We start from the raw sequence: 18,148 nt of genomic DNA on the forward strand, positions 1-18,148 counted from the left end.
CTGTGGAAATTAGACTGAAAGGAAAACTTTTAACAAATTCCGTGGTCCAACTAAATCCGTTCCATTTAGTGAATGAACGCCTTCTGGTTTATTGCAGCTAAATGGAACGCGATAGCGTCCACAAAACGAGCCTCCTAAAACTGGTTTTAAAAAATATATTACAAGTGATGAATGACGATAAATGGTGTTCAAATATAGATTAATGTGCCTTTAAGATAACAAATACTGGAAATCGAAACATGAAAGGGAACTATGTATTTTATTATGGCGAGAAGGTAATTGGGTGAAGGTGAAGCTGTTGTAACGAGCGCTTGGAGAAAGTTCTGACAAGAGCCCAGAGAAGATCTGGTGGCCTCAACAAACACGGATGGCGTCCTTAGCCGGTGCTGAATCCAGCGAGGAACGATTGGAATACCCGCACCGTGGCCCGCCACCCCCCCGGTGTCAGTGCGCCTCCTTCTCCCGGAGCCCCACCAATAGGAAGCACCTATTATACAATTACACGCCTCGGTTGCAGCATTCCAGCAGCTCGCAACGGCGGTAGGCGGCGTGGGGGGGGGGGGGGGGGGGGAGAAGGAGAAGGAGAAGGGGTTTGGAAAGAGGAATGCCAAGTGACGCCAGTGTCCTCGTGGTGGACAGGAGCGAGGAAGTGAAGCCCATGTGATGGTGCTGCCGCTGGGTGCAACACCTCTGGAGGCAATGCGGGAGACGCGGTGCGGCAGGCAGTAAAGAGGACGCATCTGCAGCCTATAGGAGAAGACCAGACCGACCAAGGGATGGGGAACCGCTGACAGGGAGCAGAAACGGCTCCTGCTAGAGCAGAAGAGAAGGATCGTCCGGATCCAAACAGTTCCCGATCCCCGGGAGACGAGCTTTTGGCGATCTGTATTCAGGTGCGATCAGCATTTGGGCTAGCTCATCTGAAAACGTAGTGAATGGGACGCAGTTACATATTATTCTTTTTCTTTTTTTTTGAGTGCGAGATGGCGGTGTTGGGGAGGTGTGAGAAGGGGTGGGGTGGGGTAGGGTGGGGGGGTACCAATCGTAAAAGGCGACAGTGATTCCTGCTCCTCAATGTGTAGTATCAGGGCTTTCTTTGTCTATATAATGCCATGTCATAATTGCAGGCTTTATATTGTGTGTGTGTGTGTGTGTGTGTCTGTGTGTGTGTGTGTCTGTGTGTGTGTGTGTCTTGCAGCTTGGAATAACAAAGTGAGTCGACTCTCAGTCATGGCCAGGCTTGTCCTTTCCCTTTTGCTTCTGTGCGGATGCCAGAATAGGTAGGCTAACAGCTAAACATCTGGGACACAGCTGCTGAACTCATCATGAACAGGCATACCAAAACATCTGCATGATTTCACGCAGGGTCTCTGCATTTCAAAGTTCATCACCGTTTTCCCCTGTCACGATCGTCCCACCTGCTTTTGTCGCCGGTAGCGCGCATCTTTATACATTATTTTGCCTGCCATCGATCTTCCTCTTGCTGATTGGTGATATTTATGAGCCGTGCTGATCTCCAGCCTGGCTTAAGTAGATCTCCACTTAAGAGAAGCAAAGGCAGATCAGTGGCATCACTGTCGGTAAACCAGTGGACTCGTGCACGCCGATCTGTGTTGATCAATGGCTTTTAAACCTCGGGTTTAAACTGTAGCCTCCTCTCCCTCTCTTTCAGTGTTCCTTTTTAAAAAGGACAGTTTCTCCAGAGGAGCAGTGGTGGTCAACTCATTTATTTATGTTTAGATCATGTGGCAGGACCTTAATTATCTCTCCTGGTAGATGTAACTTGTCCTTACATTTTAATTATTAATGGGAACAAGCCTACCTTTTGTGCGGCGGGCTCATTAATCACAAAGACCACGTCATGTTTGACGTCTTGTGGTTTTAAGAAGCGCAAGCCTTGTTCTTTTCACTCTCCCCTTCCTCTCGTCTCTTCCAGGCTCTGCTTGTCCCAGTCTGAAGCGCCTACCAACGACAACAGCACAGTTTTCACCAGGATCCTGGATGGGCTCCTTGACGGTTACGACAACAGGCTGCGACCTGGGCTTGGGGGTATGGCTGGGGGCTCCTTTTTGTCTTCATTTATCTGTCACCGCCATGGCGTTCAGAGGGTCACTAATGATGACAGACTGCCACAGGTCTCTAAGACGGCACATTTGAGCCGTCCCAAAATGATAATCTGCTCATTTAGACTCCACTGTCTGAGGCCCTCCTCCTTTCTGTGCTCGCCGCACTGATACCAGGAGATGAGGGTTTCAGCAGGTTGTCAGTTGAGACGAAGCCGCGCACGTGCTGTCAGATTCCCTTTGGCTCGGGTCACAAATGCACGTGATGATGATAAAGGAAAAAAAAAATCAATCAAGCCAGGCGGAATTCAGTGTACTGAAGCGTTTTATTCCCACTCTTCATCCTAGCAACACGAAATAACCTTGAGCTGGCTAATTGCCATTCAGAGGTGGATTCATTTTTTTCTTTCTAAAATGGTACTTACACAGAAGCTTTTATTCCCGCCACCTCCCTTCGTTTTTGTAACGGCTCTACGCTTGTACCACGGAATCCACATTTCCCACCAGCTCCTCGCATCAGAGTCTGTTTTTGCTTTGTTTCACACATGCATGCAGCATTTGTCCCCTTCTAAGAGGAAGAAGGGGTTTTTTATATATCAAGTGGCTGATGTGTCATGGCAAAAGCATGCTCTGGCTTCTTGGTAACGGTTGCTACCCTTGACAAGAGGCCCTATAAATACATGCCAGAAAAACAAGGGGGCCTGCATCCAGCATCGAACCAGCCACTCTCCGCAGAACAACCTGTATTTGCTCCCAGGGAGCAAATTCAAATGCTGCGTGCAGGTTTTGTGGGCTGCTACGGGTTTGAATGGCCGATTTCGAGTGCAAAGATTCCGTCCGGAGCCGCGGGTCAACTGGCGTGGAATATCCGATGCTTGTATTGATTGATTTTTTTTAAATTTGCTCACGAATGGCAGCCGGCCTTCTGCGTGCCTGGGAAGTAATCAATTCTTGAAGGTGCACTATGCGATCTTGCGTGGTTTTGACACAATTTCATTTTTGTCTCCGCGCTGGCGTCTACCTTTGAGCTTCCTGCCCCCTGAATTCACTGTGAAAAAGCCCACTTTCTGGAGGCTCTGGTGAGGGGGGGGGTCAGTGCACATCAAGATAAATATACTCGTCAAACAATTGGAGTTAGTTTACCCATCTTGACGACATTAGCATAGCACAGATCCAATTTTGGCTTTCATGAGTTTCATAATCGCTGGGGGAAGGGCATCGTTGTTTTGTATTTACTTTGAACGTCAATGGAAGCAGCGCCGGTCAAGATCACATTGTGCCCCTTTAATCTAGGAACCAGCTGCTCACCTGTCGGCAGAAAGATTTCTAAGCAAAAGACGAACATGACCTCGGTTTTCTGCTTTGTTCCTTGTTCGATGATGCCAACGTCTGCAGATTCAAGCAGTTTCAACATTTTCCCCCTCTTTGGGGCCTTTCCTGCATTCCTCATCTCTTCTCTCCCAACAGAGAACGTGACGGAGATCAAGACAAATATATTTGTTACCAGCTTTGGTCCGGTGTCTGACACGGAGATGGTGAGTTGAGCCGCGGCGGACGGTATCGACGCATCTCTGAAGTCCTTCCAGACAGCTGTTGGGTATTTTTAGATGGGCGCGATTATATTTACATTTCATGAGCTGGGCATCGACGGCGCTCCTGCTGTCTCCTGTGAAGTCCTGCCCCAGTTCCGTCTCTGAAGATTGGCTCCTTCTCAGTTGAGAATGAGACAAAACGAACGCGAGAGGCGCCGTTCTTGTAAAAGTTTTAATGCATCACGACTGGCCCGCTCCAACTCCTTAACAAATGACTCATCACTTTACTAATCCATTCTCTTATGACACGCATGGTTCCACCTGGATGGCCAAATGCATTAAATCTCCTCCTTCATTAAAGTTTCTATTACACCCTGATGCATCTGTGGTGCACTTTGGCACGGCAGCGATCAAACTATGGCAAGAGACTCAAATGGATCTACAGTCCATGAAAGCTCATTATTCTGGGGGGAAGGAGTATTTGTTTCCAAGTAATTAATGATGAATGGCTGCACTATTTGATCATATATATGCGTGAAAGGAGAGACGTTGTGAAGCGTCTCAGGAATTTGATGAGATAAAAACATTTGAAGGCACAATCTTAGTCTGAGTCTTAACAATTAAATGGATACATTTCTTGCTGTCTCAGAGGGAATGCATCACGTGACTGATGTCTTTGTTTCTGGTGCTCACAGATGCTTACTGGACCTTCTGAGGAGGAACTGTGGCATCGAGCGTTATTTTGAGTCACTCATGACCTTTTTCTGTCTGTTTTAGGAATACACCATTGACGTGTTCTTCCGTCAAAGCTGGAAGGACGAGCGTCTGTGCTTCAAAGGCCCGATGGAGATGTTGCCTTTGAACAACCTGCTGGCCAGCAATATCTGGACTCCCGATACCTTCTTCCTTAATGGCAAGAAGTCGATCGCTCACAACATGACCACGCCCAACAAGCTGCTGAGGCTGAAGGATGATGGCACTTTGCTTTACACCATGAGGTATATGCGAATTCTCAAGGGTGCTGTCATCATGTACAACTTAAAAACGCATGAATCTGTTACACACTTTGCAGTTGTGAACTAGTTTTGATGCCTTTACTATGTCTCAAACAACTAACACATGTCCAGAGCACAGCCTTGAGTGCAGACTAGTGTTTATTGTGTCATATCAACTGGGACGAACACTGATAGAAGCTTCAGTCTGACTCTGGTGGAGAACAGTGACGCCTAGTGGCCAATCTTGCGAATTAAATCAGAGCAAAGCAATGGATCACGTTTCAATTATCCCTTTAAATGTCTTTTTTCTTTCCTAAAATTACCTTGATTATCCCTGATATGGATAAGTTATGGAAAACCTCCATCACAGAAACACAGATAGTGTTTAGAGGGATCTCCATCTATGATAGAATGCAACCTGACATGAGCTACATTCTGGCAATAATGCAGCAGCCAGGTAAAATAAAACAAGCCAAGCAGATGGTAAACAAAAAAGCCCTGGTACAATCTAGCTTGACCACGAGGACTCACTGAGACCTTTTGAGCAGAGAATTACAATAAGGCTTTGCTTATCCTTAGGACTAACTGTAGCCGCAGGACTTAAATCTGACTGTATCACAGATGAAAGCACTTTATCTGATACCAGTGCTACCCACAGGGCCGGTAACACTGGATGGAGGACAGATTATCCATATGTTACCAGCCTGACACACATACACACCCGTAGATGGCCATACTTATCCCTGTCACACGTACACAGTCAAACACGATGCTGGCTCTTGTCAGTTGCAGCAACATTCAAGTTTGTGTGTGCTCAACTCTGTGTGTGTTCATGTGTGTGTACGCACATGCGTACATTTCCATAACTCTATAATTATATGGAAATGTATTTCTAACTGGATAGGTAACATGGGAGAGCTGGTGTGACTCCCCACGCCTCAGCTGAAATGAGGTATCAGGAGGTCATTTCTGATCATCTGGTCGTCACAGAGTCGAATATCTAAGCCACAGGAGTTCATGCACTGTTGTTGTATTCTCTGCAAAAACACACAGAACATGCGCATCAGCAAGATATCTGAGCAGTTTTGTTCCACAAGCTTCGCTTTAAAGCGAGCTAAAAAAGTGTCTAACCACAAAGGCAGACAGAATCCTTGATTGTTCTTTCCGGATATGTTTAATCTCAAGCAGGGCATCATAAATGTCATTATTCTCCATTATAACTTGTTTTTTGGGATTGACCCGTCTCTGCGTCTCTCACAGGAAGAGTCTCTGCAGCTAACAGGAGCGCCACACACATCTAAAACTGCTTTACATCCTGTCTGGGCGGCAATGAAAGCGTCTCGTGTTTCAACGTTTGATTTCATTTTTATGCATTTGTCTTCACGGGTAATTTCCAAAGTGCCTCTCCGCACTACCCTTCCGCGGGCTTAATGCATTTGGTTTGATAGCAGTCCATTAACAGCGGATCCCAGATCTGTTCTGAGCACATAGGGCTTAATCAGCCAGTCGATACCTCCATGTTAGCGCAGAGTGAGTGCGTCAGAGGCAGCTGACATTAGGTGCAGTCGAGTTGCTCCATCCTCGCGTGCTGCTCGTGTTGCCTTTATTCTGAGACTTGCTGCCACGCTGTTCACTGAAGTGTGTATTATCTGAAGTGTTCCCCATCATTGGGATACAATGTGCTCATCCGGCTCAGAACAGATATTAAGATGAGCTATATTGTGAAGCTGCGTCTGCAGTGGTACAGGCAGCACACAGCTTCTTTTCCACTCGTACTGCCCAATTAAAGCACCTGTGTCTGCGGGCGTCCCTGCTAATTGAGCCACACGGAGAATTAGAAGATGCTACCACAGCCATTTTCTCGTTTACCCATCCACAGCGCTCCATCCTCTCTCCGGTCCACACTGGATGAGAGGAAGCCCCAAACAGTCAGCTCACTTTGTTTTGCTCACGCCGTCGGGGAGATAGGGGAATCTACTAAAGTGGGGTCGGTGATGCATAAAAACCACTTGACCCAAGAGAATTTTGCCACTTCTCGATGACCTAATTATCGGTATGATTGTTTAGCGAAGCAAAGGAAGTACCGTGACTGTCCGCTGTAGCTCGTGTTGGACTTGCTCATGGAGCCCAAGGCCCGTGTTCGGACTGCCAGCATGTCTTGTCCAGCCAATGACACGTCATCATGTTACTGGTTTTCCTGGTGGCCACCCAGCCACTGAGGTGGCCCAGAGACAGCTGAGTAGATTCAGGGCAGATTAAACATAAACAATGGATAGAGTCATTATAATGCACACAGGCTCATCATTTGTGGTTTCATGGCTGCATCCAGAGGGCTTTTGAGGTCCAAATCTTTGACCACGGGTGGCCAGAAGGTGGTAGTATTACCCCTGAAATGTCTCCTCAGCAGGAAAATACCATGCTGGGTTAGCTCCTCTGAGACTAAAGCATCACAAATAACATCCAGGTGGTGATTTCTTCAACAGGAAGAGGTGTTATGTGCACTTTATAATATGTTGTTGATATGTTTTTGCCTCAGATTGACCATATCAGCAGAATGCCCCATGCAGCTGGAGGACTTCCCCATGGATGCACATGCCTGCCCTCTCAAGTTTGGCAGCTGTGAGTAAAACCCACCTTACATTCATCTCTGGGCTTTGCTGCATGCTAATCCCAGCCATTACCACCATTATATGACCAAAAAAAGGAATAATTTTGGACATTACGATCGGTTGCCTTTCTTAATGCTATAAATAAAATATATGTTAATCTCCTTCTTGTTTTTGCAATAGGGCTCATCACTTATGGTCGCTGCTATTTACATTTTACAACCCACATACAAGGTCACTGGTTTAAGATCAGTGCAAATATGCCTTTAAATAGATAAATTGTAATTATAGAGGCTTTCCCCAATACTCCAAATGGGAACAGCTTCCCTGTGTGTCCTATAAGTGAGGGCTTGAAGGCAAACCGGGTCGACCCGAGGGTTATTTAAAGACCGAACTGGCTAAATGCCACGCCTTGAGAGCTTGCTGAGCTAAAAGGATGATGACCTAATCCTGAGATTTCAGTGAGACGTGGCTCACCTGTGCTCATTATGGAAGACGGAGCATTTTTGACTAATCCAGTTAGAGCAGCGAAGACCTTCTGGGCCTTCCCCATTACAAGTGCGACCCTAACCGCCCCGGGGTGATGCCCTGCAGGCAAACGGTGTGAGCATATTTCGAGTATCCCAGTAAGAAGAGTACGGAGGAGGATCCAAGTAAGGAGATATGTTTTGAGCTCATTGTTTCTGGTTTTACTGCGGAGGCTAATATGACTGACTGACCACCTCCCGATTACCCGGTTTAGTCTCCTCCAGTCCTCAGCCGGCCTCCGGATGACTCAGCAACAGTGTCATTTGCAGCAAAATCCAACCCAACACACCAGCTCCGCATTAGAGTGCGCCAACTCCGTTGTTTCCACTTTATGTTGTAATCAGAGGGGATAAAAGGAACCATTTCCGGTGTAGGCAAAAAGGGCAAAATTAATCCCCCCTGTTAAACGAAGCCACACAATCTCTTCCTCTGTCATGATTTGATGATTTCACATGTGTGCAGCGATGGCATGAGAGTTTGGTGGATGAACTGCATTTTGCCATAGAAACACTTTGATCTATAAAAACATATCTGTATCTGACTCAGCTGAAGAGCTTATGAATCTGAGAAGTTGGCAGCCAGACAGCTTTGACGCACAGCTCTCGATCTTTTATAAACCACTGTTGCTTGATGGGAGGACGGTGAGCGTCTGCTCGGACAACCTGCGTCCTAGTTTAGCCTCTGGCCTCCAGCCAAGCACCTCCCGCTGCGGAGGTAGAGTAATACTCTGTGGTATTCAGTTAATGGTAATCCTGCTGATATTGTAGCATTTCAGTTAGGAGTAATCTGAAAAGTGCATCTTTAACATGCTTGTTTTGGGAGCCATTTTCAGCATTGCAATGGAGATCTCTGGCGACAAAAGAGCTGGAAAACAGTTTGGATCACAAAGAAAAGAACTGCAGAGCCACAGACCTTCTCGGGAATGGCAGCTAAATTGCCGGAATTGACAGGACTGGGGCAATAAATGTCTTGTTTAGAAATGCAGCAGTTTGGAAACAGCCTGTTTCCAGAATCGTAAAAGTGCAGATGAAGCCGTGAGATGCACGAAATGTGTCCACCTGGGCCGTGTGGAGCCAATGAAATGTGTTTTATGAATCATCCCTCAGGCTGGCTCAGCCAGCACGGATCCATCGCCGAGTCATTCGGCAATAACTCTTCCTTTTAAAATCCTGAAATATGAATTACTGCAGCATCCTGTCAGCAGCCTCTCCTCTCCTCTCCTCTCCTCTCCTCTCCTCTCCTATCCTCACTCCTCTCCTCTCCTCTCCTCTCCTCTCCTCTCTCCTCTCCTCTCCTCTCCTCTCCTCTCCTCTCTCCTCTCCTCTCCTTCCTCTCCTCTCCTCTCCTATCCTCTCCTCTCCTCTCCTCTCCTCTCCTCTCCTCTCCTCTCCTCTCCTCTCCTCTCCTCTCCTCTCCTGCTCTCTCCTCTCCTCTCCTCTCCTCTCCGCCTCTCCTCCTCTCCTCTCCTCTCCCTCTCCTCTCCTCTCCTCTCCTCTCCCTCTCCTCTCCTCTCTCCTCCTCTCCTCTCCTCTCCTCTCCTCTCCTCTCCTCTCCTCTCCTCCCTCTCCTCTCCCTCCCTCAGCCCTCCCCTCCTCCTCTCCTCTCCTCTCCTCTCCTCTCCTCTCCGCTCTCTCTCCTCTCCTCCTCCTCTCCTCCTCTCCTCTCCTCTCTCCTCCTCTCCTCTCCTCTCCCCTCCTCTCCTCCTCCTACTCATCCCCTCTCCTCTCCTGCTCCTCTCCTCCTCCTCCATCCTCCTCTCTCCTCTCCTCTCCTCTCCTCTCCCTCTCTCCTCCTCCCTCCCCTCTCCTCCTCTCCTCCCTCTCCTCTCCTCTCCTCTCCTCTCCTCTCCTCTCCTCTCCTCTCCTCTCCTCTCCTCCCTTCCTCCTCTCCTCTTCCTCTCCTCTCCCATCCTCTCCTCTCCTCTCCTCCTCGTCCTCTCCTCTCCTCTCCTCTCTCCTCCCTCTCCTCTCCTCTCTCCTCCTTCTCCTCTCCTCTCTCCTCTCCTCCCTCCTCTCTCTCCTCTCCTCTCCTGCTCTCTCCTCTCCTCTCCTCTCCTCTCCCCTCTCCTCTCCTCTCCTCTCCTCTCCTCTCCTCTCCTCTCCTATCCTCTCCTCTCCTCTCCTCTCCTCTCCTCTCTACCCAGCCGGCCATCAGCAGGAGGGTCCCCCTACATGAGCCTGGTCCTGCTCAAGGTTTCTTCCTGTTAAAGGGGAGTTTTTCCTTGCCACTGTTGCTTGTCTGGGGTCAGGCCCTGGGATTCTGGAAAGTGCCCTGAAACAATTTTGATTGTAAAAGACGCTATATAAATAAAGATTGATTTGATTTGAGTTGAGTTGAAGGTTCAGAGTCAGACGGAGGGCCCCACATGCACACATGTTACATTTTGGGGGTTTTGGTGCCGTGCGTGGCAAAATTTCAAAGTTTTGCTTTATGAAGACAGCTTCCCTCTGCACAAACCAGCAGCAAAGTCAGCTAACGTGTTTCTGCCTCACCCATCAGGAGGAGCAACAAACCATGAGGCATGAACTGGTTGGAATTTGGCAATGGTTCACTGTCCTGCCTGCCAAAGTCTTTAGCTCTTCCCCCGTCATGACATTCTCCAGTAATCCCCTATTCCAATCGAACCACCCAACAATTAAAGTCTCAACCTTTGGCCTGGCAGCATCCAAATTTATACACCTGCATGGCCTCTGTTCCAGCAGCCAAGTGAGCACTTAGATCAGTGGCGCTTCTATGGAGATTTTCCCTCACAGACAAAAATAAACAACAGGAACCCCCATTACACAAGACGGAGCTTTGGATCCAGTGAGGGTTGTGATTTTTGCCACCCTTGTACTTAAATGCTTATTCCCATTTACTGTTTCATCAGCCTGCTCGCTGGTCAACTTCTAGATATTTACCCAACATACTTGTTGCTTTGGCAGCATCACAACTGATTTTTGCTGTTTGAAATCCCCGTGTGTGTTCTTTTTCTCCCTGTTTTTCCATCACAAGTACGATACTTGATGGCTAACGCGACCCCCAGATGGCAGAAGTGTGGTTCGAACAAAAATATAAATAGGCACACCAGCAAATTTCTGCTTTTGCGCTTAAGCTTCTAATCAAAAAGTGCTCGATAGACGCTGCAAAACCATCCACTCCCACACACACACCCACCCACACACACACACACACCCACACACACATAGACAGATGGGCAGCTAAACATGACATGGGACCTGCTCTGTACTTAAGGACAAAGTCATTTTTGGAGGCTTATTGTATTAAAAAGGAACACAATAATGTCACATTCTTGTTGACTTCTCTCTCTCTCTCTCTCTCCCTCTCCCTCTATCAGATGCTTATCCAGTGTCCGAGGTGGTCTACACCTGGACCACGGGAGCCGCCAAGTCTGTGGTGGTGGCTGAAGACGGCTCTAGACTCAACCAGTACCATCTGATCGGGCAAACGGCCGGCACAGAGGACATCCACACCAGCAGAGGTGTGTGTAGCTACATGACGCAGTCGTGTAGAGGGATCAGGAAGGAGCAAGAGTGGTGTGACTTTATCTCAAATCCCCCATTTCATTGACTAAATTCATCATGCGTGATGTAACTAATTCTGGATTAGAAAAAAAAAAATTGCTGCGAGAGGAAGTGGGCGTGCGAGGCCCAGAGTGAATGTGGGAAACGGTATCAGGAGATCAGAGTCAATGAGCGGACACTATCACAGGAGAGTAGCGTATCCCTCACACAACCAGCTGTCTACAGGCTCGGACAGTCCTGTCAAACAACACTTATCCCTGCATGAGCCCTCCATGCACACACACACACACGAACACACACACACATAGACCTGAGACCAAGCATTAATCTCCCCCCAATCCAACTACCCATCAGCCTTTGCATAAGAAGATGACATCACAGATCAGAGCGGGGGATTGGTCGGTCGGCTGTCACCAAGTGATTCTGGGTTGGTTTCCTTGTCAAAAGTCATCACACGCAGATACAGAGTGGGGGCGCTTCCCACCGCACTGTGAGCTGTAAAGTCAGGGTTACATATGTTTACTTTTTAAGAGTCATGGATTAACAAAACTTAACATGGTTTAAAGCATTTTAAAGTTAATTCTATGGTCCTAACAAGGCCAGAAAAAGAAGGGCCCCCGCCTGTATGATGGGATTGGACAGCCTTTCTCTGGCACGTGGGGGCGGGGGCGTTGAAAGGCATCTGCTTAATGCTCTTATGTAAAACGTAACTGTAATACACTTGCCTGCAGTTTCTGAGTGAAGCATTATTAAAACTGTGGATTTCCCCCCCTTTTTTTGTATTTTTATTTTTTTGAGTTGATTGGTGGGAGGACTCCATGGTTAGCGTGGTACAGTGTCGAGGTAAAGGCTGCCAATGACGTAAACTGTCAAGGAAAAAGGTGATTGGGAGAAAAGTCTGATGCTCAGTCGAGGGGCTTTCACGTGTCTTGCCCCCTAAATGCTAACAACTGCGCGGGATTTACAGGTGGCTGTTTTTCAGGCCACTGAATGTTTCAAATTTGAAAAAAACTCAAATCTTTATTATAATGTTAATTAGGTCATGATAGATTAACAGACACCTTTTTGGAGTAAAGCAATGCAGACAATTCTCCAGCATGTTGAAAGGAACTCTTGAGATGCGTTTGCAACCATTAAATCATCGCTCTGGGGGCACCTTTGCCACAAAACACACGCTAAACCTCATCTGTGGTCTTCTCTTCATCAATGATGCAACTCAAAAGCTGGTGTCTGGAAGCCGTCCAGAGTCGCTGCTGATGAGTTTCAGCTGAGGGGGGGTCACGAAGAGTCCACTGGGTTAATGAATTAGTATGATTTCTGCTTTGCCTTCTCTACTCTCAGCACCATTTCTCAGAACAACAGAACAAAAGCGTGATCTGGGCCCCCCCGTGCTGTCCTACTCACCAGTTGACCAGCATGGCAGCGTTGTTCCCTCGCATGAAAGGAAGCTCTCCGTGGACACTGGGAAACATTAATCCTTGGGAGAAAATCAGTGACATCCACCAGAGGAACATGTTCCTCCTTCCCCCTTTGCTCCCGGTTCTGTCGAGATCCATTCATCAAGGGCAAAGGTGGCCCTGGGTCTGCAGCACTTGTTGGTCGGGTATCTCTGGCCCAGATGGCCTGGAGTCATGAGGCCGGCCGGGGGCCTAGGCGGCAGATTCCAGGTGGCGGGGGGTTCCAGACATGACAGAGACGCTTCTTTACCTGAGTGCTACAGTGCTGCTGGTCGATGCTGAAATGTAATATGGTTCCCAGCTGGTCCCGTCGACAGCAAGAGAAGCTGTCAAACACCCCCCCACAAAAAAACTCTGCAGAGAGACTGAAAAGGGATCAGCCCCCCTCCATCACACCAGTGATCAGCAGCAGCAGCAAGTGTCCTCCTGCCCGGCATAGATGGTGTGGAGGGAGTCGGCGTGCGTGGAGGCTGTCAGCGGGTCCCAATCATGCTTCATTTGTGTGTTTCGCCGCATGTGCGACTCCACCGGCAGGACGGGAGGCTGTGGGCGGGGCTTCGGTGTCTATGTGAGGTTCTTAGGACAGGAAGTCACACGCACGCACAGTGTGTCTTCCCCTGACTGATGGCAGGATGCAGATTGTAACCGGGGATTAGGGAGGTTCAAAAATCCGATTTTGCCTGGAGAAAGCCTTGCGTATTAGTGTGTGGGTGTGTGTGCGCGTGCATGAGTGGTAGGGAGAGGGAGGGGGGGGGGGGTTGCCTCAGTGTGTGGAATAGGAGGTATTTGATAGTTCAGCAGCGCCTGCAGTTGCTGCTGGTAGCATGAGGATTTGTACAAAGCCTGAAAGGCAGTCATGGTCTGAGCGACTGAACATTGTGTTTCCCCTCTTTGCTGCCTGGATACACCCCCTCCTGTTGACTCCCAGCCATAATTACACATAATGATATTCTATTGTGCCAATAATTAACATCAGTTGTGCGCTCTCTCTGTCTCTCGCGCTCCCCCTCTCGTCTCTTTGCTGCAGGGGACTTCTTAAAGTTGTTCATCTGTTCTTTGTAAATGAGAACATTTTGTGCTAGAAGGCATTTAAAAGTGTTTTATTTAGTCACCCAGTATCTTCAGGTTCTTGTAAAGCAACAGCTTCAGTATTGAAGGAAGGTTAAATCACATCTTTATGTCTCCACTGTTCCCGAAAAGCTGCATGCGAACATTTCCTCCACGAAGATATCACCTAATGCTTTGTTTATCGTCGCTAACTCAATAGCCTCTCTGATGGTTTGTTTTCTTCCAGGACAGTACACAGTGATGATGGCCCACTTTTACCTGAAGAGGAAGATTGGATATTTTGTCATCCAGACGTACATGCCCTGCTTTATGACTGTAATCCTGTCCCAGGTGTCATTCTGGCTCAACAGAGAATCGGTTCCTGCGCGGACCGTCTTTGGTGAGTAAAGCCCTCAGTTCGGCCCCCGTTTGTGTCTGATGTACACGGGGTGGGGGGGCAGCAGCAGCTGATTCTCATGCTGCTGACGCTTCTCGCTGCCTTCTAGGGGTGACCACTGTGCTGACCATGACCACGCTCAGCATCAGCGCCAGGAACTCTCTTCCCAAGGTGGCCTACGCCACCGCCATGGACTGGTTCATAGCCGTCTGCTACGCCTTTGTCTTTTCCGCCCTCATCGAGTTTGCCACGGTGAACTACTTCACCAAGAGGAGCTGGGCCTGGGACGGCAAGAAGGCGCTGGAGGCACAGCACCCCAAGGCACGTATCTGCCAGCAAATCTGCCTTTTATAGCCAATAACGTCCAGACAGCCTCCATCTGAAGTAGTCAGAATTATTCATTTATGTCCGAGTTCAAAGAGCCGACACTTTAGCACCATGTGAAGTAGGAAACCAAAATATTTGCAAACACACATCCTTCACACACCAGCAGTGAACACACACACAAGCCAGGCTCAGGGGTAGTGGGCAGTACTTTACTGTGCCTGGTGAGCAATTGGGTGCCTTGCTCAGGGGCACCGACGCCCAGGATTTGAACCGCTAACAAGGCCAATATCTTTTCCCTGAGGCAGGATTATTCCTGAATATAATACTTCCATTCCAGACAGGATGAGTCAGGGTGTCAGGAACAGCTGGAGGCTCTCAGGACTAACTCGCTGCTCCGTCTCATCTGTTCTGCCATAGAAACGGGATCCCATGGTGCTGTCCAAAAAGCCCAACAACGTCTGCTCGGCGGGCGTCAACTACACTGCCAACCTCACCAAGGACATGTCCATCTCCACTATCTCCAACACCACGTCCGTGCAGCTGAGGGCCTCCGAGACCAAGATGGCCGACCCCAAGAAGACCTACAACAGCGTCAGCAAGATCGACAAGATGTCGCGGATAGTCTTTCCCGTCCTGTTCGGAACCTTCAACCTGGTCTACTGGGCCACGTACCTGAACCGAGAGCCGGTGGTGAAGGGGGTGGTCACCTCCACATAATCTCTCCTTTCTCCTCTTCCTCCCCCGGTCGGAGGGTCCGAGTCTCCGCCCTTTCACACAATTGCGCTCGAAGAACCAAAAACTCCACCCGTCTGTGTATTTCAGGCACTTCAAAGGGATGCAGATACAGCCGTTTCCTGTTCTCACGGTTTGGAACGCTGCCTGAAGACGGAGAAGCTGCGTGCGAGAGGACGGACGTTTGGCTTCTTTCTTATCTATCCTGCTGCAGTTTGCATGACGCTCCCCTCCCACAGAACCCACCTTGTACTCCAGGCACCGCTCCACACCCCTCCGCTGCACTTGAGGACAGATTTCAAATGAAACTGACCCAAAAAAAAAAAATCTTGAGCAGCTTTTCCTTGATTTTTATCGCTCGTTTCTTTTTAATCACGGAGGCTTTGAATGCACCAAGCTCACGCTGAAGAAAAGCCGCCGCTGAAATTGGGTTTGAACCTTAAAGCCGTCTTCAGAAATGCGGGAAAGCGGTCGGATCTCCCATTTATGTCTTTATTTCCTAATTGTCGTCTTTCTGTGTCGATTCCAACAACTCCACTGGAACACTGAGCACCTCCTGCTGCTAAACTGGCTTCCTGACAGCACCAGCAGGTTGGTGTCTCCATCGAAAGTTACAAAAATGACAAAGAACCTTGTGAATGTTTCAAAGAAGAGCCTTGTCTGTTCATAACATATTAAGACCCCGACATCTAGGGCAGCCCGCCTGTTTGACCCATTTGTGTTGGGCAGCTGGATCGCTGTGGATGGTGCGTTCAGGGGAAAATTTAGGATTAAATTGAAACCACTGAGCTGCGGACAGGTGTGGGAGGGTTTCAAACAGAAAATGAACCCCTGCTGGTCTTTAAAAACTCTTTGCTGTGACATAGTTTAGGTCACTTTTATCGGTTGGAGGCCCTTTGGACCATTTTCCTCTTATTCTGCCCATTCAGTCAATCTGTTTGCATCTTTCTGAACTCGCTGGCTTCTCATCAAAGGCCCCTTTTTGGTACAAGCGTTTCTTTCTCCCTTGAGTCTACTATTTTCCTGCTTAAATGCTTTCTATGATAAAAGGTTTCTAACGTGTGCATGGATTAAGAACAACATTAGCGTAAAACAAAGCTGCTCAAGTACTGATTCTGATCTCTGTTGTCACATAACCACTCAAATTTGCGTCTGGGAAACCGCATTGCAGGTAAATGCACCGGTCGTCGTAAAGCCCTCAGTACTTTTAGCATTTCATTAGCCTGTGCCGTGGCTTGTTGCTAGGCTCAGCCTTTGAACCCAGCCAGGCAAACATGTCGGCACCTCGACTGATGGAGCCGGGGTGCTCTCCTGAGACGACCCGCTCGCCGCCAGTCAGCGAGTGTTAGCTCGGTGGCTACCGAGCCTGAAAATTGCACATTTGTCTGAAAGTAATTCAGAAACGTATCCGTCGTTGCATTAAGGGTTAACCTTTGGCCTTTTAAGAACGGATTGATTTGGTCATTTTACAGGATGAGGACATCCAAACACTAACCTGTACTTGTTTTTTGGAACCTTGGCCCAGCAAAGGATGGCATTTTTGTAAATATTAATTCGTTCTTTTTTGGCTTTTAACACACACACACAAAAGGAAATGCCAAACTGGAACGATGCTCTGTTTGATTGTTTTCCTGGGAGCCTGTAATGTCGTCTTAATGGTTGTGTATGTTGTGTAAAATTGCTTCTAGAAGAGCCTTTTTCAGTAATCTGCCTTTCTGTCTGACTTTTCTTCTACGCTTTTCGTTCCACGCTGATAGCGGAGCAGCAGCGAGGCCACCACAGGCTGGAACACGATGAGACAAACTCAGGAACTACACAGACCAGTGTTCCCAGCAGGGAAGCTGCCTCTGTTGGGGGGATCACTGGTTCTGAAACTTTGGGGACTGAATGGTGTTACCTTCATGATAGTTTCCTGCTTTTCTTTGTGAAATTGGGACCTAATCTAAATATCTCTATATTACCTTCGAACTCTCATCGGATTTTACTTTCCCTTTCGAAGCCACGATGTTTTGTAGCGCCTTGTAATCTGCTTTTTATGTAAATCCGATGTGTTGCTCTGTGTCGAACCCTCAGCAGGTGCAGAAGTTTTGCTTTGCCTGCAGCCTTTTGCCAAGTGTAATCTTTTCTCTGAGCCGTAGACTTAGCTTGTTTCAGTTCTGGACGAAGAAACCAACACAAAGTGGAATATCGCTTTTCATCCATTGATTATTTGCCTGTTTTCTTGGAAGGTGTCGAGCTGTTCTCAGTCATCAGGGATTTTGACACTGTAGCTCTACCCGTGGTGAGACTTCAGCACCATCATCATCTCTTTAATTCAGTTTCCTTCCTCCCAAAGAGGTCGGCACTGGTGAAATTGACCGCAGCCCCTCCGACAAACATCCCTCATGTCTGCTTGTGCCTGGTCCCAGGTTAGAAAAGGGGATTTAGTTCCACCAAAGTTGCTTTCTCTCATTCAGGGAGGCTCCTTACAGAGAAATGCTCAGCTCTGATTTAAACCCAGACCTGTGCAGCCTGTGACAAACACTCTGTCTGTCTGTCTGTCTGTCCATTTGATGTGGTGCCAGTCACGTGACGCTGCTGTGATTAATTAAAGGCGAACAGAGACTAAAGAACTGTGGGTGTCGACTGGAGAATGTAACCCGCACCCTGCAGCGGCCTCCCGCGGGGATCCGGTGGCATGAAAACTGTTTACAGCCGGGCTAAATGCGTTCGCCTTCATCATCCTTTGGTTTTGTATCCGTACAGTATTTGTTATATCTATTATTCTAAAATGATCTAATAAGTGACACTGGCATTAATGGATCCCACCAAACAACTGTTGTTTTAATAAACAATGATTACAGCTGCTTCAACCAGTGAATCCGTGTCAGTATTTTAAAGTCTGCTAATACAGTCAGGAAATATTACAACGTTATCTTTTTATACAACATTTTATTATTT

The 18,148-nt window shown here is 48.1% G+C and overlaps 1 protein-coding gene across 2 annotated transcripts; it reads left to right on the forward strand.

The window, feature by feature from the left end:
* The first annotated feature begins 573 nt into the window (after positions 1–573).
* On the forward strand, positions 574–18,060 carry LOC101062911 (gamma-aminobutyric acid receptor subunit alpha-5-like). Of its 2 annotated transcripts, none has more exons than XM_011606193.2 (10): positions 574–893; positions 1,199–1,280; positions 1,937–2,049; positions 3,531–3,598; positions 4,373–4,593; positions 7,127–7,209; positions 11,062–11,205; positions 14,000–14,152; positions 14,259–14,470; positions 14,894–18,060. In XM_011606193.2, exons 2-10 carry the CDS (start codon positions 1,231–1,233, stop codon positions 15,191–15,193), a joined length of 1,344 nt encoding a protein of 447 aa, XP_011604495.2. In that variant the 5' UTR covers positions 574–893; positions 1,199–1,230; the 3' UTR covers positions 15,194–18,060. The 2 variants fall into 2 exon arrangements, with proteins under 2 accessions (XP_011604495.2, XP_029696067.1); XM_029840207.1 differs by having other exon boundaries at positions 575–893; positions 1,199–1,212.
* The last annotated feature ends 88 nt before the right edge of the window (positions 18,061–18,148 follow it).

Source organism: Takifugu rubripes, chromosome 8 (assembly GCF_901000725.2).
Source record: "Takifugu rubripes chromosome 8, fTakRub1.2, whole genome shotgun sequence".
Lineage (NCBI taxonomy): Eukaryota > Metazoa > Chordata > Actinopteri > Tetraodontiformes > Tetraodontidae > Takifugu > Takifugu rubripes.